This window comes from Bombyx mandarina, chromosome 12, assembly GCF_030267445.1.
Source record: "Bombyx mandarina strain Sakado chromosome 12, ASM3026744v2".
NCBI lineage: Eukaryota > Metazoa > Arthropoda > Insecta > Lepidoptera > Bombycidae > Bombyx > Bombyx mandarina.
Genome location: NC_143219.1, coordinates 1,114,138 through 1,139,375, shown reverse-complemented (window position 1 = coordinate 1,139,375; position 25,238 = coordinate 1,114,138). Strand labels below are relative to the sequence as shown.

The following is a 25,238-nucleotide window of genomic DNA, read 5'->3' as shown; positions in this document are numbered from 1 at the left end:
TTCGCAGCATACATACGCGCGGATGACGCCGCGGAAAATATTCAACTCGGGCGCCGGTGGCGGCCCGCCACGCGACGACAGCGCTGCGCCGAGCACCGTTCGAGTCCCCGCGCCTCGCTACACGAACACTGATAATGTATCATCTACGTCGATTGTTAAAAGACTGTTCTGTGTTTATTGCAAAAAGTACGGACATATTCGTGATGAGTGTTTAAAATTAGCGTCAAAAACGAAATTCGACAACGAAAATACGCAAGCTGTATCCTCGTGTTACGGGTGTGGTACCAAAGGTGTTACTCGGTCTCAGTGTACAAAGTGTAACGCAAGTTATTACGCCGTCGACGCTGCACGGACCCGATCAGTCACATCCGATTTACCTATTGGTAAAGTAAATACACAGCTGTCAAGTTCAGTGAACTCTATTCATCGCGACAGCTCGTTGCATACAGCTTGCACTTCAAACACCGTAAAGTCGTCCATTTATATTAATAATCGTAAACAATGTTTTGTTGATAATGAAAATAATTATTATCCTACCGATTTTAAGGCGATTCTTCCTCCGCGCTTTTTCGGTACTGATAACAAGGTTAGACTTCAAAATTATTCTAGACTTAATCATAATATAAACAATAATATTAGTTCTAGGAATGGGCCCCTGATGCGTTACTCGAGTGGTACCGAAACAAAACATAGTTATTCCGAGGTACCAAGTGGCCGCGATAGGGTGACCATGATGAACGAAAATAGGGTGACCATGGAAAACGTCGGACATTTTTCGACGATTAATTCTAATGTGAAAAGTGTTGCCCAGAGTAACTCTACTGAGCACCAGGTTAGGTTAAGACCAATTTTAAGTGTTCAAATTTTAGGTATACGAGGTAATGCTTTGTTGGATACGGGAGCTAAGAGTAGCGTTGCCGGTGCGTTGCTTTATGAATTGCTGTTAAAGCATAACCATCCGTGTGAGGAAACCAGGCGTCGGGTGAGGCTTGCAGACGGTTCTGCGCGCACCCGCCGAGTTTTGCTCACTACTCTAGAAGTAAGGATAAGTCCCGAAAGGTCAGTAACCCTTGAATTTACTGTTTTTCCAGATGCTCAAAATAATGAAACTGCTTGGCATGGATTTTTTGGTGGCGGCAGGTATTGTGCTTGACTTTGCTTCATCCACTTGGCATTTTTCGGGAAAACGGGTTACCTATCCAATTGAATATGAGTGCCCTAAGCCATGCATGTTTGCTTCTACTGCTGACTTCCTGCGTGATGATAAGGGTTCTATGCTTGGCTCCGATGAACGGCAGCAGCTATCACATTTATTGCAGCAGAATGGAGACATCTTTAGGGTGGGGGGAGCCCCAACCCTTTACGCCGAGCACCACATTGATACCGGTGATCATCCGCCTATATCGGTACCGCCGTATAGGCTCACTCCTGTGCTTCAACAGCGAGGAGAGGTTCTCGCAATCGATTTGTTCGGGCCACTGCCAGAAGGAGAGCAGGGGGAGCGATGGGTACTCCTGGTAGAGGATGTAGCTACAAGATGGGTAGAACTCTACGCACTTGTTGATGCCACCGCCGTGGCTTGCTCCCGAGTCCTACTGGAAGAGTATTTCCTTCGTTATGGCTTGCTTATGCGTCTAGGGGTGTAACACGTAAGTTCATGCCACGACGGGATGGCCCGTATCGCGTAGTAAAAATAGTTAGTCCTACAACGTACTTCATAGCAGACTTGTCAAACAATGTCATCGGCAAGTATCACACCGCGGATTTAACCCACTCTCCGTCAAATTCAAGTACGGATCCAATTATGCCAAAGAGGCAGAGAGGAAGGCCGCGTCTTCAGACTAACAGTCCCAAGTTGGACTCGGGACGCGTTCCCAACTTGGAGGGGGAGTATGTAACGCAACGTTCCGTTTCGCGGGGCAACAGCAGCCAAAGAGAATGTGACTCAGGTCCGTGCCGCGACGACCCACCCCGCGCTACCCGCGCCCGCGCATCTGTTGCATCATTCGCACCCCCAATTAGTGCGCGCCAGACTTTGAAGCGGAATACACGCGTCCCCGGTCGATACCGGAACTGACAACCCGAGAGTCTCATGCCAGTCGGGCACCTAACATTAAAACACTAATTAATTGAGCGTTTCATTAGCTTTTAAGCTGAGTGACTATTTATAATTTATTTTTATTAAGTAATAAATGAGCAAAAAATAATACTTAACAAAAAGATATGAAATCCGAACAAAAACAGTTTCACTGTAAAAAATTGCGCCAAGTCCACGTTTATAAAACTCATCTCAATAACATTTGCACTTTACAAAAAAAAGAAGACTTCAATAGCTTTCATTCTCTACAAAAATATGTGAAATACAAAAAAATACCAAGAAACCGTCATAAAGATGAAAAAATAAAAAAAAAATGTTGAAAATTTAAAAATAAAAAAATAAAAATTTTATCGTACTTGGCGCGCGTCATTGAGTACCCCAAATTTTTCAGGATAAATGAACATCCTTTCAATGTTTAGAAATTTATAAGTAGGTCAACCTATGAAATGCATAAATGTAATTAATGAATTATTATTTCATAATAAGTTTTACAAAAGTTAAGTAAAATCGACATCTCATACGTATGTTATTTGAATTTTTTTCATTTCCCACTCATCTTTTATGATTTGAACTAAACACCCTCTCGTGTTCGCTTATACAAATACAAGCTACTTACGAGTCGATACGTATGTATAAGTTGGCTTCAAAACATTTGAAAAAATTCTCAAAGATGTTTTTCAAAGGGTAGAAAAGAATAATAAAGTTTCAGCTGAATCTAAAGGGGTCGAACGCAAAAGTGGTCGATTTGGCATATAATAGCCCATAGGTATATAGTGAGAGCTGTTGAAAATTACCGTAGTTCTGTCTCAATTTCTCATAAAACGCTAACAAGAGCGAAAAAGACAACCTGGGTAACTTTTTCAGCTTTCACTGTATATTAAAGCAAAATGGTTTTTTTCTCGGGTTGAAATTCTTCCGAAAAATTTTGGGGTACTCATGACGCGCGTCAAGTACGATAAAATTTTTATTTTTTTATTTTTAAATTTTCAACATTTTTTTTTTATTTTTTCATCTTTATGACGGTTTCTTGGTATTTTTTTGTATTTCACATATTTTTGTAGAGAATGAAAGCTATTGAAGTCTTCTTTTTTTTGTAAAGTGCAAATGTTATTGAGATGAGTTTTATAAACGTGGACTTGGCGCAATTTTTTACAGTGAAACTGTTTTTGTTCGGATTCTAAATTTGTAGGTGCGTTTAGAATTTTATACTTGGGTTGTACATAAATAATGTTCACCTGTTATATTAAGTACGGACTAAACACAAGCGTTCGTAACACTAACTTACATAAGATACAAGTTGGCAATCGTTACAAGGGCGGTATGTAGTTCAGACCTAAACTGGTCGCGTTAAGTAACACATACTTGCATTATAAAATTTTTTATTATGAGATTAAGAATGTTAGTTAGATATTTGGGTTTACAATACGAGCTAAATTTGGCAGCGTGTCTGAATACTTTTTCTTGTTTTTTTGCGTACCTACGCTACTAGTGGTAGGACCTCTTGTGAGTCCGCACGGGTAGGTACCACCGCCCCGCTTATTTCTGCCGTGAAGCAGTAATGCGTTTCGGTTTGAAGGGTGGGGCAGCCGTTGTGACTATACTGAGACCTTAGAACTTATATCTCAACAAGGTGTGTGGCGCATTTACGTTGTAGATGTCGATGGGTTTCAGTAACCACTTGACACCAGGTGGGCTGTGAGCTCGTCCACACGTCTAAGGAATATATAAAAAATAAAAAAAACCTTCAACTGGGCTCAGCTTGGCGAATTTTCTAACACTAGGACAATGCTTCGCTGAATCTACCACCGGATCGGAATCGGATTGGCTGTTTGAAAGTATAATTTTAGTTTTACGTAACTATTTGTGTTCGCGGAACACAACTTAGGAGATTTATCAATGAAACGAAAAGCATTTTGATTAATGACTTGAAAAAAAAGTAGATACCGAAACATAGGTAATATGTTAAGGTTTACGTATTTCTAACAACGGAACCACTCGATTCTATATGTGTGGTGTTTAGAAAACTAACCTTAACGATTGAGAATTGGCACGCCTAAATACCGTCTTACTTACTTATGCGCTAAAACTGGTGTTCCGGCTTGAGGGGTAACTGTTATAACTATATTTGTACGACTGAGACTGCGACCTCATGTCTCAAAGTGGATAGCGACATTCACTTCTAGCGAACAGTGACTCACGCCTTATGGGTAGTGACTAATCTGTCCTTGTAGAGTGTGTCTTTTACGATAAACTTTGCTACAAGAAAGCCAATGTTTCTTTACAAACCCAACGTTACAAACTCTTATCGTTTTACGAAGCTTGGGTTTATCGTTAGATCGAAAACAGGGCTGATTGGAAAAATATTATTTTGATTATTACTGGAGATACTGCGCAACTTATTAATAGTCACCTTCATCGGTAGAGAAGCCCACTGCTAGACCACCCCAAGGTTCGTCATAACGAGTTAGTAATAGTACTTGTACCAACAGTTCACTGAATAGCAATCATCATATTGATAAGCTATTATTTTTAATCACAACACTGTTGATTTTTAAGACATAATCAAACCATTCCAGCTATTCTAATTAGTCCAAGCTCACTATATACAAGTAGTCTTTTTTATTGCCTTTGTAGGCAGACGAGCATACGGCATACCTGATGGTGAGTGGTTACCGTCACCCATGGACTTCAGCAATGCCAAGGGCAAAGCCAAGCCACTGCCTACTATATTATTCCATAATCCATTGACTTGGATAAGCAAAACCGGGAAAACATTTCTGATACATTTGACGGCGAAGATACAGTACCTTAGCAATTTAGAAAAGGCGCGCTATTTTTAAACAAGCATATTTTTAAAAATATCAATTTATCTACTGCAGTATTTTGACTGTAAACCTAAAAAATGATTCGGATTTATCATTACGTTTACGTGAACGCTTAATCTAAGCACAATCAACCTTGCATAAAGTATTATTAGAGTCATTGTAATGATTGATTTTACGTAATATAAATGATAAATGATCTGATCTAAATGTTTCGATTGCAATAATGTGTTTTAATAATGATTCGGCTTGACGAATTCGGGTCAAATTTCGAAAACAAATTAATAAAGTTTAACTTATTTGTGCATAAAGTCAAATGATTAATCACGAATTTGATCCCCTCAAAGGTTCAACAGAAGTTCTAAAGAATAATGAAATTATTGACCTCTTCACTTAACTGACATTTGTAGTTAAAGATTTTTTTGTTGACAACTTTATTTATTGTTGTGATATGATAGCTTATAAAAAAAAAATCATCATTATCTTGCCCTTCTCCCAGTCACCTGGGGTCGGCGCAACATGTTTTCTCCTTCCATACTCTTATATCATATACCATTTCTTCGCTCACTCCCCTCTTACCCATATCGTCTTTCACACAATCCATCCATTTCTTCTTAGGTCTACCTCTTCCTCTATATCGTTCCACATTCATAGTTAACAGTCTCTTACCAACCTCATTTTCATTTCGTCTTATCACATGTCCATACCATCCCAAACGCGCACTCCTCAGCTTCTCTGTCACAAGTGCCACTTTCAGCTTATAGAAAAAAATATTCTCCGAAAACTGTGCAATAATTCGATTAGTTTTACAGCAGACAATATCAATATTCTCAATACTCCGAAACGGCTTGACCGATTTTAATCAAATTTTCAGGATATCTTCAAGTTGTATTGACGAGTCATTCTGTGGGATTTGAAGCAGAGTCACGACACAAATAGACATCTGGTAAGTACCTTCTCACAGTACGCCATCCAACCAACAGCAAAGAGGAAAACATGATTGTGTATTTTTTAATATAGATACTTAAATATACATAAATCTAACATATCAATACACGCCGAAACATCATTTTGATAAGTCTAATAAAAATACAGGAAACATTGTGCTTAATTATTAAGATAACGACAGTCCAATCATAAATTAATAATTTAATGGTTCTAAGTTAATTTAAGAGTTTCATTCGGAAGTATAAGGATATAATAGTTATGGAACTATAAGGAAATCCGTTTGTTTTTAATGATTTACACTACCTACGTAAAGAATATTGCTTTGACTAGCAAAGAGAGTTAATTAAGCGAAAAACCGAAACTTAAATACTACAAAAACGCCAGCGCAAAACAATTATATGATAATACACGCAAAAATATATAAAAAAATACGTCACCCATTTTAAGACAGTTCGAAGTCTCGACTGTATAACTCTCCCATATCATGATATTATGATTTATTTTCCTATCCTTCAACACAGAATGCTGCTACTAATCCGCTTATAATCACAGACCTTCCTTGCCACCGACCTGGCTATACAGCCTTGCCATATAATAAATTTAAAAGCATCAATTGTGAACATAATTAAAAGGAAACGCATTCAAAAAAGTAGACAATTCTTGAGTTATACCAAATAACCCAGTGCTGTGAGGGCTGTGTCCCTTTAAAATCTAAAACACAGACGCAAATAAGAGCAATCGAACAAACAATTATCGCAATTATATTATCAAAGTGTTTAGTTAGTTAAGAATAGTATTAAACTAGTCGCATATTATACAACTTTATTACTGTAGGTTCGTAACTTAATTATATTTAATTGCAATGAATTATGAAAGATGCATATTTCACGCACTGTTTTTTATTAAATAACTATTATAATCCGGCCCACGATTCGCTGTGATTACCCTGATATATTACGTGTTTTGAAACTATTCACGATGTTTTTATTCCTACCTAAGCTGGTGGCCTTGAGAGGCTATTTCAGCATCGCCCTAACATGTAGGTGAGCTCGCGGGGCTCAAACCGGAAGTGTTGCTAACACTGACCCTAGAAAGAACAGTGCTTCGCAGAATCTACCACCGGATCGCTACCCACTGAGAAGATCCGGCGAGAAACTCAGTGGCCTGTATCTATGGGTTAATTCGCTCGTCGAGCCCTTCGTCGCAAACGACGGGTTCAACGAGGATGGTGACCAGTGCTTGTGGTACCTAAAAGCACCGTTAATGGATCGGGAGGATCCGTAATGACGTGACTTGATGTACTTACTAAAACAGTTCAAAGCTTGAACGCGATTATTTAAAGAAAGCAAAAATCTTGGAATACAAACAGAAACAGTTCATTATTTTATACTTTATCTTCTTCTTCCATGCGTTTTCACGGTCTAGTGCCAGAGTCCACTTTCCAACTTTATACATTGCATATACATATATACATTACGTATAGCTGTTAATATTAAAATGTATTTGAAATTAGCTAGTGAAATGCTTTAGCGCGCTATAACAAGGCGACTTCGCCGTGGATTGACGAGTCTATTGGAATCCAGCCTAGTATCCAACAAAACTTCTTGGTGGAATACAATGATTTTTATTCATGGCACATTTTTTTCCTTTACTAATAAAAAGATCCCTAACTTCCGTACACAAAGACAAAGAGCTGGTTTTTAAAAATATTTTTACAACAATAATTACGATCGCGTTTTCTGAATAAACATTTTAAATGTTTACAAAATGCTCACCCAATTCACCCTTCAATCAATGAATGCTTCCAAAGCATGGATAATGTATAAAGGGACACGACAACCAAAGCTTTTAATTAATTATTATGCTATTAGAATTACAAACATTTCCCTTTGACCTTCGCTTGCATTTGTTTGTTTTGTCAGGCTTAATCCGAAGAACCTAGTAATGGCGACAATGAGACGTTACAGCGATCAGAGACAGCAAGAGAATATTTAAAAATGTATTCTTCAAATTAGCGGTAGGCAGCCGCTTGGCTCTGCCCCTGGCATTGCTGAAGTCCATGGGCGACGGTAACCACTCACCATCAGGTGGGCCGTATGCTCGTCTGCCTACAAGGGCAATAAAAAAAATTATAAAATTCTCGGCAATGATATTTTACTTAACTTTTGTGGGCAGCAAATTGCTTTAAAGCTTCGCGGCTATCTACATTACACACGCACTATTATTTAGTGGGCTATTACCACGATTTTGATATATCGTGAATTATTGATATTTATGTTCTGTTGCAAGCGCCATGACCATAGATAATGCACTAAATATTTAAGACTTAACTTAAGACTGCGGGTAGGATGTTGGCAGCAGACAAATCTGTCTTCCTTTTGTCTATTGCGTTTTTGGTTTTACCACTAGAACCCGCTGCGCTGTCCACAGTTAGATAAACAACATTAGTCCTACTGCAATGAACACTGCGATCTATTGTTCGAAAGTGATTGACAGCAATGAAAGATGTCTCTGGGCTGACATGGCTTCTGATTGGCCTTAAAACTTAAAACTCCTTTACGATCTAATCTCACGTTTTTTATTGGACATTTTATTATTTCCAACTTTCAAATACTTTACACTTTTCGTGATTACGTATCCATCTTCTTCTCACTTCGGTTCCCTCACTGAGGGTCGTGACCACCTCCAACAAGAATTTATTCCGGATCATTCCACGCCATTAGCTCCTATATACCGCCGAGTGTAGAGCATCGTGAACTGTGGTTTCGAGGGTAGTGCGGATCTGGTCAGTCCAACGTGTCGGGCCTCTACCTAGTGGCCTCCTTCCGTCCACATTGCCAGTCACCATTAGCTTCTCCAAGCTGCCGCTATCTTTTCTTGCAATGTGGCCAAAGTATTCCACAACTACGTAGGTGGTACGTATTCATATATGCTAGTAAATATTAAATATATTGCACAGCCTAAACATGTCAGTCCCTGATTTCCATGTACGCAGTCTTCATTCAACTTGGACCCTGATGTCAGCCCCGCGACCGTGGGAATACGTCTCATTACAAAACATTATAGACGCTTTACTAATCATGTTCGTTCATGTTGAACTTAAGAAGGAGTCAAGTAGTGGTTTATTAATCGATATTCGGCGTACTCATTGGCTGTTGATGTAACGTAAGCAGTACCGAGTGTACATTTAGCGGAGTAAAGCTAATTTTAAATTGACTAACGAAAGAATCGATTAATAGATATCGATACGGGAGAATGCATAATATAATGTATTATTTTATTTATATCAAAATACATTTATCAATTTAAATTAATTTAAATATAAAAACATATAAAAATAGTGGTGAAGCAATAGCTTTAAATGTTATTTTATAATGTATTATTTTATTTATATCAAAATACAGTTTAGCTTAGTAAAACTATAGCACAAATTGAGTTGCTCTTATGAAGAGAAACAACATTTAAGGCTATTGCTTCACCACTATTTTTATATGTTTTTATATTTTAATATTTCAAAAATGCTTTTTATATGTCTAATTTTCTATCTAATGTTCTAATGTTTCAATAATCGAAATTCTATTTATGTCATCTAAAGAAGAATGTTATAAATAACATATTAACCTCTTTTAGGATTAATCGTATAGAGGTTACATGCATATGAGGTTAATCTGTCAATTTCGCTTCTGTATCTGACCGAAACTCGAACGAACCGATTTTTGGTAATCAGTTTCCAGTAGCGAATCGGGTTGATACGAAAGCGATTGGAAACTCCTATACGCTCATAGGCATATGTCCAATCGCATAGCCAATTATTCATTAAGACTTGCACTTTATATATCTAGAGCTAAGATATTAATAGATCGTTGTATTATTGACTATTTAAGGGTAAATCTTCTTGGTAACTACATGTATATGATTTCTTAAGCAAATATAAATAATGAGTATTTAGTTTTAATAGAAAATAAAATATTAGTTACTTATAATAATGTTATGTTTGGAATTTAACAACGCGTATTCGATTCAGCTTGTTTAGACACTGATCAGATCTGATATACATTTTTAATACAACAACGAAGGAAATGTGCTTAAAATATTTACATAAGTATTTAATGAAAAAGTCGCGCACAGAACACACTCAAGAATCGTTTGCACGTGAAAGTTAAGTATAAAACGTGAATCGATTCAATTGTACGTTGCGAAATATCGATGTAAGAAAACGATTAATATTATACAATAACTATATAATTGTATTCGATACGATCCGTTATCGATAATCCGATTACTAACAACCTTAATGGATTTCAAAAGGTCACTGTATTGTGGCTTGAAAGAACGTTTCTTTAAAAACTGTACTTTAACACAGGGAGGGTTATAATTTTTTTGTCTATTATAAATAGCGATATATGAGCAGTCCAGCTCACTGACCACTGAGAGTCTATCGAAGGCATGATGCCAATTTATTTGAATTTAAAAAAAATCTTAAATCGGATCTAATGCTAAACAAGATTTTCGGTAGGGCCTGCTTTTAGTTGCCGCGAATTCACCATTCAATTAAGAGAGCACTTAACAAAATATAACTAAGTATTTAACCTTAATCCTTAAGATGGACGGTGGCATTTAGGCTTTTGAGCTCCTCACATTGAAAGAGCCCACACAATACGAATGTTATCGAAATGTCAAATTAAAAAACTGTTAATGTCAAAATACTTTCGGTGGACTTTGGGAGGTTTAACGACGGAGGGAAGATCTTCTACCGAGCGGGTGAAATTGCTCGGTAGACCGACGGTCCGAATGTTGTTGTTCGGAACTTGTATATATGCAAGTTTATCATGAAAATGTCGTAAGCAAGATTCAGGAATCTGTTAAATATCTTGCGTTCTACGACTATCTACCACCACAATACCAATTAAAAATCCCGCCAATTATTGACTATCTCGTGAAACCACCTTCCAAATGTTTAAGAACTGGCTATCTGGTAGAATCTTGATTTAACTACAAAACCATCATTATATTTGCATCTATTCATCTCACAGCATAGGTTAATACAAAATTGTTCCCACGTATGATATCCGTCCACAATCTTTATCGTTTATTGTCTATTTGTGAAAGAGATTGTTGCTCACAAAAATATGATTAGAATGAAAAAAAGAAGTAAGTTTTAGGTAGGTTGGCACAGTTACTTCTCTATCTTTAAATAAATATATTATTATTGGATTTATCGCCAGGGCTCAAGAGCAAGTAACATCGTCCTGCCCTCGTATTTGAAGGGAGACAGTAGCATTTAAAGTGCTGTTTTTTTTGTAATTAATTCAACCCTTTTTTTTCGGGCCGGAGGCCGAACCTCCTACGAGGTCCCCGCGCATAAGGGGCGCGCGGAGTATGTGAGACTCAACGAACGATCTTACACCTGACGTCCGATCCCCTCCGAGGTCAGAACCCGGATGAGGTAGGGAGGTTACCGCGGTCAACACTACAACCTGTTAATTAATTCAACCTGAACGAATTTAAAAGTCATATAGCGATTCATTATTTTTGTTACACCAAAGTATTTTATGTTTTTTCTGGTTGTATATTATCTTTTCTACTATGGAGCTATTTAACGGCCGTCTGGTGTAGTGGTAAGTGACATGGTCACTACACAAGGGGGTCGCGGGTTCGAATCCCGCCAAGGGAAGATATTTGTATGATAAATATAAATGTCTTTTCCAGGGTTATGGATGTATATTAAATATATGTATGTGTATAATAAAAATCTTACATTTATATCCGTTATCTGGTACCTGTAACACAAGTTCTTTACGAACTTATCACGGGACCAGTTAACGTGGCGTGATTGTTAGTAAATATTTACAGTCAAACCTGGATAAGCGAGAGTCCAAGGGAGCACAATCTCATTCTCGCTTAAAGAGGTTTCTCACTAACCCGAGTTTCTCGCTAATGCTCCCTCTGAATTTCATTTCGCGATTTTCCGGATTCAAACGCATTCACTATTTTAAGTTTATCACTTAATGACAGTACTTTAATTTTCCGTTTTGACATGATGCAGAACAGAACTTTCCTTCGCAATTGATTAACGATAAACTGAGTAAGTCCGACAAACGGGACGGTACACAGGCGCACGGGTCCATTCGAAAAGAATGCGATAAAATAACAACGTTATTTAGTTCCACGAAATAGAATAGGTTCAATATTGACGAGAAAACAATACAAAAACAATGGAAGGAAGTTCTACAAAAGTTAAGAATGAGTCATAAAATAGCAGATGTTAAATCTGTAATTAGTTTTTTCACTTGTTCCTCCTAAATAATATAAATAAATAAAGCTCGACTGTCGCTTATAGAGGTATAGATAAGTAGCCGTCTCACTTACGGAGGTCCATGAGGGAAAAACGACTCTCTCTTACAGAGGTTTCTGTTTCTCGCTAATAGAGGTTTTGGGAGCTTAAAATGACGGGTCCTGGCTATTACTCTCACTTATAGAGTTTTCTCACTTATCCAGTTCTCACTTACCCAGGTTTGACTGTATTTATTTATTTATAAACCGATTGGCCGAATGTTGTTATTAATATTGTTCGAAAATTGTCCTTAGCGAAATTTACGTTCTTGTCAGATCTATTTATAGAGAAATACTGCTAAATCACAAATGCCAAGTGTAAGAAATCAGAGAATCACTCTCGATAACGAAGGCGGATGTGGAAGACGGAATAATCGCATACTCATTTTACTATTATTGTTTGCGCTACCCGCAATGCAATGCAATTAGGATCAGCTGACGCGCGAGGTCAACGCACCGCTGAACTGCACTACTGGCTGACGATTCAGTTCCTGGTCAAGTCACAACTGGCTCTCGTGTCGTATCTGAGTACGTTTTATCTCATCTTATAAGTCATGGAGAGCTCTTTACTCTTCTGTTAAACATTCGTGTGAACAAGAAATACATCGTAACTAGAAGCTATTTAATTTAGAAGATACCTTTTATTCCTACGACGTTTGGATAAAGACCAAACGCACATGGACCGCATCACCATATTTAATATGTACAAAATAAATAAATCCCCCAAGCGAATGTAACTTCTAAAGATAGCATTGTGGTTCGGAAATAAAACTAAAAACAAACCCGACATGCCTTTTAAGCCCATAATCGCGATAAGAATCACGGAATAAAACCTCCATTGTAGCGAAAAAAAAGTTTATACGACCATACATGACAATAAATATTTTCCAATCATTCCTTGTCCTCCTTGCATCGTGTTCCTCAGTGCCGAGGGTCATTCATTCAAAGGTCAACAAACCCAGATAACATAACAACACCCGCGCTGAAAATTTTATACAAATCGATCCAGCCGTTTTTCAGTCTATAGGGAACAAACATTCATACACAAAAGGACCTTTCTATAGATTATAATTATTTATATTTCAAAAGGTCAACGACTAAGTAATCACTTGTGATATCTTGGTCTATTTTAGGCTCACGTCAGACGTCATACTAGTGTCTCAAACGATAAAATCGACCAATATGAGATCAAGATAACATACCATTGTACTCAACTTCGCTCTATTGCATTAATTACGGGTGTAATTGAAGATAAAAAAAATATATTAAATTATTAACTTCGAACAGAGTTTCAGCATTAACGTGACCTTAATCCCACGGGTTTCGCGATTTCGTGACAAAGTTATTTAATGTGTGAAGTGCTTTTACGAGCGCATGTGTTCTGTGAGACTGCTTTTCGGGTTTTGGCTCTTAGTGCGTTGATTTAAAGATTTAAACGCTTCGTACATTTGATATCTTGTTTGTTTCGTTGCAAAGTAATGTGAAATAAAATAAATTTAAGACACAGCAATTGTTGAAACTATCATTTCAACGGTAGCTTGCCACAACACTTCTTGAAGTGCTAACTACATATTCTTTGTCCCCACCTTATCCCATTAGGTAGGGTCGGCACAGCGAGTTTTTAAGCTATTGCATAGATTTTATCGCGGGCTTTGAGCGCGGCGACTGAATCAATAAATTCCGTAACGAAAATAACCTGACACCCCCACTGCGCCTACTATGTAGCTCGCGTTCAACACATTCACATATTGCGCTTGTGTAGTGTTTGTGAATAAGCGCGCGGCGTGACGTCGCACTGCCGCATGCACATCATGAAAAGTCTGCCCATCTCTCCCTTGCGCGGTCTAGGTTATGAGTGTGAAGGGGACAGTTAATGTTTTGCTTTTGTTAATGCTTATAAATATAGCGTGGTCTTATTTTATTGTTGTTTTAATATTAAGTTATTATTGTAGATTTATAATTGCATAAGTTGATAAAAAATGCTATGCAATAGCTTTACCGCGGCAGTCTCCGGGTGCCACACATGTTTTTTTTTTCATGTTCTTCTATCAGCCGTCATCTCAATACTCACTCCTCTTTCTCTCATATCTTCATTCACACACTCCATCCATGTCTTCTTCGGTCGACCTCTTGCCCCTCTAACTTGCACTACCATTTCCATACATCTCCTGGTCACATGCATCTCTTCCCTACGCAACTACGTAACTCTGTACAAGTGCACAATACTGCCGTAATTAATTAATAATATTATATAAATATACCTTATTAGCACAAAAATGTTAATTTCTATTTTCATATTAAAATTTATTCATATATCTTTCACTATTACCACGAAAACTGTAATGTATTCAAATGGCCAGATTATTACGATTAAAAATATTTTAATTTCGATCCCTCATGGAATTCAATTACATATATTATGTGTACTATTTTTCCGAATTGAACTTATTTTTGCTAAATACTTCCAACAACTCGGTGTTTTTATGAAATACATTTAAAGTTTTTGAACTTGGCATTGTTTATTAGGGTTTAATATATATTTACAACAGCTTCTTTACAATATAGAAGTTAAAAGCACCATATACGTGTACTAAAAACTTTTCGCTGAAAAGAAGCCAATGAAGGTAGCGCCTCTATAGCAAGTGGAAAGATTAAAAAAACAGTATTATAAATCACCACACTTCACTCCAACCCAGCACACTTAACTCTGTTTAAAACTGATTTATTCATATCATTTCCATTTGCTACACTAGCGATATTCCAGTGAGTCTTCCAACAATAACTTCATATTTACAGGTGGACACTTCTTCAACTTGTCCCTTAAAAAAGATGGTGCTACTTACAATCTACCCTCCATTCCTATTAGTACTGATATTGAGTAGTAGATTTGTTAAACTTAGCTATAAAATCAACAAATCGGGTTATGGAATATACAGTAAGCTTTTTTTTTATTGCTTAGATGGGTGGACGAGCTTACAGCCCACCTGGTATTAAGTGGTTACTGGAGCTCATAGACATCTACAACGTAAATGCGCCACCCACCTCGAGATATAAGTTCTAAGGTCTCAGTATAGTTACATGATTTTAAAATTAAAACGTTCAATTATTTTGCAAAAAGCACTTTTATCTTTTAAATTCTAGACGAGCGACTTGTAAAACTCAACTTGGTTTCAATGTTGCAATGCGACTATTATTGGCCGTTTATCATTACAATACGAATTGACTGGTGCAATAGGTTTTGTTCTAACTCGATAGTAAATTGTTGCAGAAATTAGAATGTTTCGTGAATATTTTAAAGTTTACTTGCAATTTTTACAGTATTTGTTTTATACGAGAAGTCGAAATAGCCATTTAGGCTACCAGCGAATAGGTAGAGAATAAAATACCTACATTGTTTTTTAGACAAGGCTTTGTTTTCGGCCCTTGTGTGTAAGGTATTATGTTCCTTCGTAGCCCTAGAATTACGTCTATTTTACTATATATAGATATACCCTAAGACATATACACGCAGCCGTATTAAAAGTAAGAACAGCGCGTTATCTTTTAACACGCTATTATAATTATTAACATGACTTGTATTCTATTTCATCATCTAAGTCGGTTACTCTTGGCAGAGCAGTCGTGGTCATGTGGAATCTTTGTTCATTAAGAGTTGACAGCTTTTTTATTACTGAAAGATTACTGTTGGCCCGGAGGCCTTTCCAGTTTCACCAGGACAGGTGGGTGAGCAAAGGCTCAGCTAGGAGGGATGGATTTGCTAACAGCTGCCCGAGCGCCTCCGAAGGAGACCTAACAACTCAAGAGCAATTGCTTCGCGAATAATTCTACTACCGGATCGGAATCGCGACCCGCTGAGAAGATCCGGCGAGAAACTCAGCGGGCAAGCCTTGACAGCTGTTCTCCATAGTTCGCGAACTGAGGCTTGTCGTACGAAAAAAAAAAAACGCAACGACAAGAGGGTTTTTTCCTATTTAACTAACATATTTTTCACAAAATCTAAGACGTTCTAGAAAATTCGCACACGCTCTGTTGATAATACAATAATGTTATTACTCTATTTCCTCAAGACAATCACCTGGATAAGAGACTAATAGTTAAAGTTCGACAAGGTCTCAGTATACCCTAACACAAGTGCGATTCTAGTTCTGTGACTTCGTTGCGTTTTATTTACTTCTAAGCTAAGTTCTTACTCAAATTTGTATGGAGTTGGAACAGCGCCCCTAGCGACAAACGTAGGCAAGCGTTCCAACTCCATACAAATTTGAGTTAACTTTTACGCTATCGAGAACGTTAAAAAACTCGCACTAAGCACACTGACGTTATGCTAATGACAATATGGAAATAGTTAAATTTGTTCTAAGCACGCTTCACGTGTCGCGGAGTTAGTTCACTCACGAATTTCACTTTCCGCGCGCACCCAATGTTTTCACTTTCGTTGAAGCTCTCATTTCTTCAATGAGTCGAGTGTGTTACGTTACGAGAGCGTTACGTTGTGGTACTGTTACGGGTGAAACGAAAGCGATCGAAGTTCACTTGTTTTTAATAATTAGCACTGATGAATGAGCTAGCTGTGATGGAACCACTACGGATCCGGCGCGCATCTGACACTTGCCGGACGCGTGTTGCACTTGACCTCGCAAACAGCCGGAAACTTGACAGCCATTGTTTTACTGGTGGTAGGACCTCTTGTGAGTCCGCACGGGTAGGTACCACCACCCTGCCTGTTTCTGCCGTGAAGCAGTAATGCGTTTCGGTTTGAAGGGTGGGGCAGCCGTTGTAACTATACTTGAGACTTTTTTTTTATTGCCTTTGTAGGCAGACGAGCGCACGGCCACCTGATGGTAAGTGGTTACCGTCGCCCATGGACTTCAGCAATGCCAGGAGCAGAGCCAAGCCGCTGCCTACCGAGACTTTAGAAGTTATCTCAAGGTGGGTAGCGCATTTACGTTGTAGATGTCTATGGGCTCCAGTAACCACTTAACACCAGGTGGGCTGTGAGCTCGTCCACCCATCTAAGCAATAAAAAAAAAGCCTCTTCCGATGCTATTGTCTTTTTTTTTGCCCTTGTAAGAAGACAAGCATACGGCCCACCTGATGGTGAGTGGTTACCGTCGCCCATGGACTTCAGCAATGCCAGGGGCAGAGCCAAGCCGCTGCCTACAAATATTCAGAAATAGAGGTACTTACCATCATCGCGCCTGCATACAACATATACGATAATCGTGTATTAAAGATACTCCATTAAAAGACAAAAAATTACTTATTAAAATATACTCCATTATAAGATACACGAAACGTGACCAATCCAAAGCGAATCTAGTTTTTTTTTTGTTCTAACAAAGACATTGACACGGTCACTAACTACTAGAGGCAATGAAAATGCATTTGCTAGAAAGCCCCCAACCCTGACCTCTAGCACAAGAGCCATGCACGATTCCGGTGGGCCACGGCATTATTGTAAACGAAAATGAATTCTAAAATATTTCACGTTAATTAACAACTGAATATTTCGTGAGAATGTTCACAATTAAAACCTAGGTTGCTTGAGCTTTCAAAATTAAATAGACAAGGTCTTTTTATTATTATGATCTAACTGTAATCTCAACCTAACAATAATTTAAAAGCGACTACTACGGCTTAATGTTATTAATGTTTAATATTTTATAATAATATGCTTCTCTCTCGCTCTCTCTCATAATATCTCTTAATATTATTTCTAATGTTTCGAATAATTTACAGTTTTCGTCGTCACGGACAACTAACCTAACAAATTATTATGTATAATGATTAGTGGTGGTATTCCCATGGATTTATATCCACTGCGCCCCTGTCCAGTAGAGTTGAACTCGAATTCGAGGGAGTTCACCACCAACTATGGTCCATGATTTATTAGTCTAATATTTTATTTGTAACGAAATGTCGCTGGCACTGACTTAGAGGTATACTCGACATAACACTATTATGCCGAAGTTCAATGTATCAATACTGGGTATGAACGCTACTAAATAGTTACATACTTAGTATTCATTCACGAACAAGTTCCGTGATTAAGGAATGGAAAAACTACAGCATGCTGTGTGCCCACGTAATCAGTACCACTGCCGCCAAATTTTCCTTTTGCAGTAGATGCATAAGGTTCAAGTTCTATCTGTGCAGAAATAGATGCCGTAACAAAGTCTGAATCTCGCCACGCACCTTGGGTGTTTCCGACCCCTACAAGTGGATTACTTGACTTCTTCTCGGCACATTGGTACAACCTACCCGTGCGAACCCATAAGCTACCACTACAAAAATAGTTTTAACTATGAATAAATATTATTTTTCTAACTTGAGATTTACCCTTCTGTTCATCGTTCGCATCTATGCTTTTTCAGTTCACTTTACAGCTTACGATTTAAATCAGTGCCTTTTTATAAATTTTATATGCATTTTACTAAGCTAAGGCTACAAAAAATATTAGAAGAATGTGTTCAACAAATGGAATCACATAAAAAGCTCTCTAGAAGAGATCTATGAAGCCCATTGTAAGCAGTATAATAATAATTTAATAATAAATTCTAGTTTGTAATGGACAATAAGGTCGTTCACTATGCTTTAATATGACTAGCTTGAGGCGTGGGGCTTAAATCTCTAAGTACATTGTAAATTAATATAACTTCATTGTTTTATGTAAATACTCTTTTTAGCTTTAGTCTAGATCTAAACATATAAGGTTAATGACCCGTAGTAACAGTCCTATATTAGTGCGCAAGAAGTCTAGACCTAGGCATTATAGGTATTGCCAAACGCTGTCTATTCTAGACACGAACTCAGATCTTTCCATGAAATTGTTCTGAAATTTCGTAACATTTTTTGCGGATATAAACTAGTCTAGTATATTTATACCGTGTTTTTGTTTATTTTTTTGTTTCTAAAAATGAATATATTTTCATTTGTATAGATTCCTTTGTATAGAATCTTTTACTGACTTTTTTTTTAAAATCTCAGTATAAGAATTTATGTGTAATTTTTTATTTATTTTAAATTAATTAATAAAAAAAGAAAAGTAAGTACCTAAATTTAATTTAGAAATCTAAATCGATCCTAGAGATTAAAATGCTACAAATTATTATGTATTTCTTATTAATGAATATGAATAATGTATTAAATTAAAATACAGAAAGTTTTGTGATGAATTAAAAAAAATACTCTTAAACATTTATTTATACGCAATAAAAGGATATTTATTGTTTATGTAATTAAAGGATCTGTGCATTTCTGAGTTTACTGTTCACAGAAAACTGCTTTAAGCACTTAGGTATCTGGCTACATACACTTTAATTAATTTAAAAAAATAATCGTACTTTAATAATATTAGTTAATTTAGGACTCATTGAAATGGTTAGATAAAAGCATTTTTAAAAGAAAAAAAACTATTATTACTGCGGAGAACTTGAAAAGTCATGTTAAATTCACAAATACCACGTAATGACAAAAAAAAACACAATTAATATCACTAAATTAAAATTACTAGACACGATTTAAAAAAAAAGCACGCTACGTAGTCACGTCACTTTTCAATTTCCCGCCAAAATTAAATTTGACATATATTTTTTGACACTTACGTAAAGTTTAGCAGCCATATTTTTGTTGTTTTTTTTTTCACTTGTCACTCGCGGGTCGGGCGCATGCGAACAGGGCTTGCGCGGAGAATGTACGCCGCGGGGCACACACTACTATTTAAACTCCCCCCCATACTTGTTATTATATTAATTATAAAGTTTTCACTGGCTTTTGAGCGTGAATTGATCTGGATTTAATATTTCCGGAACATGGAACAACATCCCAATTCCGGAATTTAAAAATGAGAGCCCAGAGCTTAAGAATCCCAATAGTTTTGTCATTTTGGTAGTCTATAGTCTGAAATATATATTTTTTTTTATATCTATGTCAATAACAATATTTGCAGTGTTTTTTGTGTTCGTTATCATTTTAAAAAATAAATGTTTGTGAACTACATTCTTATTGTATAACTTTCCACTTAAATTAAGAATGTATGTATGTGTATGTTTTGATCACTCTCTTCGATTTACACGATTTGGATCTTTGGGACAAAATAACTTTAAAATATCCACAGATAAGTCTTGTTAGCGTTTTATCGAAATATGAGCTTCCGTGGGCGATCGGTGGCATAAGAAATTTTTCAGGAAACGCATAGTAGCTCGAGATACTGGAAAAGAATTGTGCTGTGATGCGTTTGATGTAGGTAGTGTACGTAATTTCCTATGAAAATGCGGTAAAAGACGACAGTCAACATTCGATATTCGTAAGGAATTTAAAAAAAAAAATTGTTACGCATCCTTTTAGCACGTTTTGTAAAGAAAAAAAAACTATTTCCGACAATAATATCATAACGGGTTGCAATGCAAAAAAAATACATTCAGCGACACATTTCTTCTGATAATTCGAATATTTGAAGACATTGATGATTATGACTTTTTTCTTATCGAAACACGCTACAGTCATTTGCCCAGAATTCATACCTTATTCTAATCAAAGTAAACACAAAAGTGTACGTCGATTTCTCTCAAGGACAAACTGCTATTTACACTACTTTCTCCTAGGAAAGTCCTTTAGAGACATCACAAAATTCATTCATAGTTTCTTTGGTCTTTCGCTAATCCTTAGACCTACGCGCAACATCGCACCAATACGTCATCCTCGAGACGAGATATGGATTTCTTCCGGTCCCTATTTCGAGGATCGGCGAGGGAAATATGAGGTGTTTACTGGTAGTAGGGCGTCTCAGAGGACCTGCATGAGTAGGTACCGCCCTCTGTCTTTTTTATTTATTGCTTAGATGGGTGGCCGAGCTTACAGCCCACGTGTTGTTAAGTGGTTACTGAAGTCCCATCGTTCCCAATCTTCCAGGTCTACTGCAAATTAATTATTATTGATTTAAATAATAAATAAATAATAAAAATAAAAAAGCCCTTTATTCCATTCAATTACTTTTTTTTTGTATATTTTTTGTTATATGCATGGACTCCTCTCAGGTAAAGGCCTCCTCCAAAGAATTCCATTTTGTTTTGTTTCTGGCGACATAAATTTAGTGTGGTCCAGCAACTTTTCTAATGTCGTCCTCCCAACGCGTGGACGATCTACCGACCGCCGCGCCGCTAGCCCTGTGGACCGTCCCACGCAGTTACTTTAGATGTCCATCTCCCATCCCCGAGTCGTGCTACGTGGCCAGCCCACTTAAACTTCAATATTTGAGCATATTTGAGAGCGTCCACTGTTTTGGTTATGCTTCTTATCTTTGTATGACGGATTCTGTGTCTTTTTTATGTTGAGCATGCTGCGTTCCATTCCCCTCTAGCACGTTATTAATTTATTGATTTGAATTTGTATTGAATTTGGTATTTATTGATTTAAATACTAAACAATAACTCAACGGTATTACCAAATGATTGAATTATCGGAGGAGGCCTTTACCCAATACGGAGTTTCTACATAAAACTACCAAAGTGTATCAAATTAGTTAAGTAATCATACTTGTTAATAACTGTTAATAATTTTAGTAGGAAATAAAGGACTTACATGTTATCATTATTATTATCAAATGAATTTTTAAACTACTGTAAATCTGTCACACACTAAAAAGTAAGGTTTGAAAAAAGCTGTAGGTACTTATTAAAAACTATAGTTTTTAGTAGATTAAAATAGCTAAAAATTTTAACACTTGTTATTAAGGCAACCTCAAAAAATTTCGATGCGGTAAGGCGACATTGAATATAATTAAAATAGATATCTCATTAAATTTTTTGTAAGTACATTTTTAAATTAAGCAATATATTTATTCAGATATAAAATATTGTCTACTAAGGTTACATTTTTGAAATCTGTATGTCCTATTTTAATAGTTTCAAATTTCAATAAAATAATACTATTCTTTATTTTTTAGTGGTTCATCAAATACACGTCAGTAGGTAATTTAAATACACACATACACACACATACGGGGGCACAATGACATATTATTTAACAGGTTACCTACATAGGTACCTAAAAGTATTTGATTTATTTTTGTTTTGATTTATTTGCCGTATAGCCAGACGAGCATACGGCCCACCTGATGGTGAATGCTTACTAAATTGTACTGCTGCTAATCTCAGCAGTCAATGACCTCAAGTCGTCGTGGCCTAACGGATTGTGTTGAGCGATGCGCCGGTGTTCGAATCTCAAGCCGGTACCAATTTTTCTAATGAAATACGTACTCAACAAATGTTCACGATTGACTTCCACGGTGAAGGAATAACATCGTGTAATAAAAATTAAACCCGCAAAATTATAATTTGCGTAATTACTGGCGGCAGGACCTCTTGTGAGTCCGCGCGGGTGGGTACCACCGCCCGCATATTTCTGCCGTGAAGCAGTAATGCGTTTCGGTTTGAAGGGTGGGGCAGCCGTTGTAACTATAGTTGAGACCTTAGAACTTATATCTCAAAGTGGGCGGCTGCATTTACGTTGTAGATGTCTATGGGCTCCAGTAATCACTTAACACCAGATGGGCTATGAGCTCGTCCACCCATCTAAGCAATAAAAAAAAAGTTAAAATTTTCTAGTCTGCCTTTTCTCGGTTCTGAATACAAAGAAAGCAACAATTTTTTATTTATTACATAAATTGGTAGACGAGCTCACAGCCCACCTGGTGTTGAGTAGTTACTGGAGCCCATAAACATCTACAACGTAAATGCCGCCACCCACCTTGAGATATAAGTTCTAAGGTCTCAGTATAGTTACAACGGCCGCTCCGCCCTTCAAACCGAAACGGATTAATGCTTCACGGCAGAAATAGGCATACGCTGTAATCCCTGTTAAAACAAAATATTTGTTATTAAATTAAAATGAGTCAAATAAAACCGGAATCATGTGGCCTTGTCTTGTCAACACGCGACACCGCTCCGGCACGAGGTATCACTGCAATATCTAGCAAAAATTAATTAGGGATGCTGACTCACTCCACTGTTTATTTTTCTAGTTTATTTTCCCAGATGTTTTTTTTTTTATTTATTGCAAAGATGGGTGAACGAGCTCACAGCCCACCTGGTGTTAAGTGTTTACCGTAGCCCATAGACATCCACAACGTAAACGCCGCCACCCACCTTGAGATATGAGTTCTAAGTCCTCAGAATAGTTACAACGGCTGCCCCACCTTTCAAACCGAAACGCATTACTGCTTCACGGCAGAAATAGGCAGGGTTAGAATAAGTTTGGGTATCACAGTCGCCGACTCGAAGCAGCCCCGGTTGTGCCGCCGAGAGATTGAGTGGTATCCCCGCGAGAAGCTGCAATAGCCATTTAGGCTACCAGCGAATATGTTGGAAAAAAAACAAAGGAAGAAAAAAGTGGTATCTGCCTACGCGCGATTTGAACTTATAGTCGCATCGTTTGATGTTCCAGTACAACGGACGACCTCTCTACGATTCTGTAGATAAGCTGTTCAGAGCTTTTATGGTTTACTGTCGGATAGCTTTTTTACTTCTTGTCACACATACACCCACCAATTTAAAGCACAAAAACAATTTATTCACGAATGTAGTTATTGTCATTGTTATTGTATGCAAGTCACGCAAAGAGCGATAGAATGGGCTATGTTAGGCGTTTCTCTACGGGATAAAATGCGCAATACCGAAATCCGCAGAAGAACTGGTTTGACTGACATAGCCAAAGTGATTGCTCGGAAAAAGTGGAAGTGGGCCGGTCACATATGCCGTCGCACTGACAATCGGTGGGGCACTAAAGTACTGGAGTGGAGACCTCGTACTGGACGTCGTAACGTGGCCAGACAGCCAACGAGGTGGACCGATGACCTGGTCAAGTAGTTGGTAGAGATTGGATGAGAAAGGCAAGAGACCAAAGAGAATGGTGTGCATTCGAGGAGACCTACACTCAGCATTGGGTGAACACGGGTTGAAAAAGAGTAGTTATTGTAGGTGGTAGTGCATGCGGTAGAGATGCGAATGTTGAGATGGATGTGTGGAGTGACAAGAATGGACATGATAAGGAATGAGTATATCAGAGGAAGTGTCAAAGTAGCCCCGGTAATTAACAAATTAAAGAGCGGACGGTTAGCGTGATGTGGACATGTGATGCGTAAAGAGAAAATGCATGTGACTAGGAGATGTATGGAAATGGTAGTGTAAGGTAGAGGGGGAAGAGGTCGACCGAAGAAGACATGGATGGAGTGTGTGAATGACGATATGAGAGAGAAAGGAGTGAGTGTTGAGATGACGGCTGATAGAAGAGAATGGTAGAGAAAAATTAGCTGTGCCGACCCCACCTAGTGCGATAAGTTTGAGAAAAAGAAGAAGAGTTATTGTAGGTATTTCATTCCCAGCATTACCATTTTCATAACTGTCGTAACAATTCAAAACACTACAGCTTTAACCTCCTTTGTTATATTAATCTATATCTGAATACTAATTTTTAACGTTAATATAATTATTATTGATTTGTTCGCGTATTATTTATGGTTAGTGACATTTTGAAGGCCACAAAACAGATACGTTACAGGTAAACTCGCATTTAAATATTGTGAGAATATTTTTAATGTAGTTCTTTCTAACATTTTAAACAGTTGTTGATTAAAATTATGTTTAGCATTACATTTAAATCATCTAAAAAGTTTACGCTGTAACTGGTTCCCATGTAGTTATGTATGTATATATGCATGTATGTATATTGCAACTTCAGAATTAAAGGGGCTTAACTAAAAATTTTAAGAAAATGATTTTTATACTTTGAACTACTTATTTATTTAACAATATTTTTAAATTAGAAATGTCATTATTTTAGTTAAAAAAGGATAAAGTACACTTTCGGCCCCTTTAAAATCTTTAGTTAATTTAAGGATTAAAGTGTTAAAATCAAAACTGAAAAATTACAATTCTTCAATTACATTTTTTTTGGCGTTTACCAAAAAATCAAGAATTTTGGATTAAGCGACTTCAATTCTAAAGGTTCGATATATGAGAATTAGAAATGCCTCTGTGATC

The 25,238-nt window shown here is 37.2% G+C and overlaps 1 protein-coding gene across 1 annotated transcript in view; it reads right to left on the bottom strand.

Annotated features, from left to right (window-relative positions):
• Nucleotides 1-19,952, bottom strand: part of CPH28 (cuticular protein hypothetical 28) — a 59,158-nt gene extending 39,206 nt beyond the window's left edge. Inside the window, exon 1 of the mRNA XM_028175188.2 lies at nt 19,806-19,952. Within this exon, the coding sequence (XP_028030989.2) occupies nt 19,806-19,823 (18 nt within the window). The 5' untranslated portion in view covers nt 19,824-19,952. The remainder of the gene's footprint in view (nt 1-19,805) is intronic.
• Between the last annotated feature and the right edge of the window lie 5,286 nt (nt 19,953-25,238).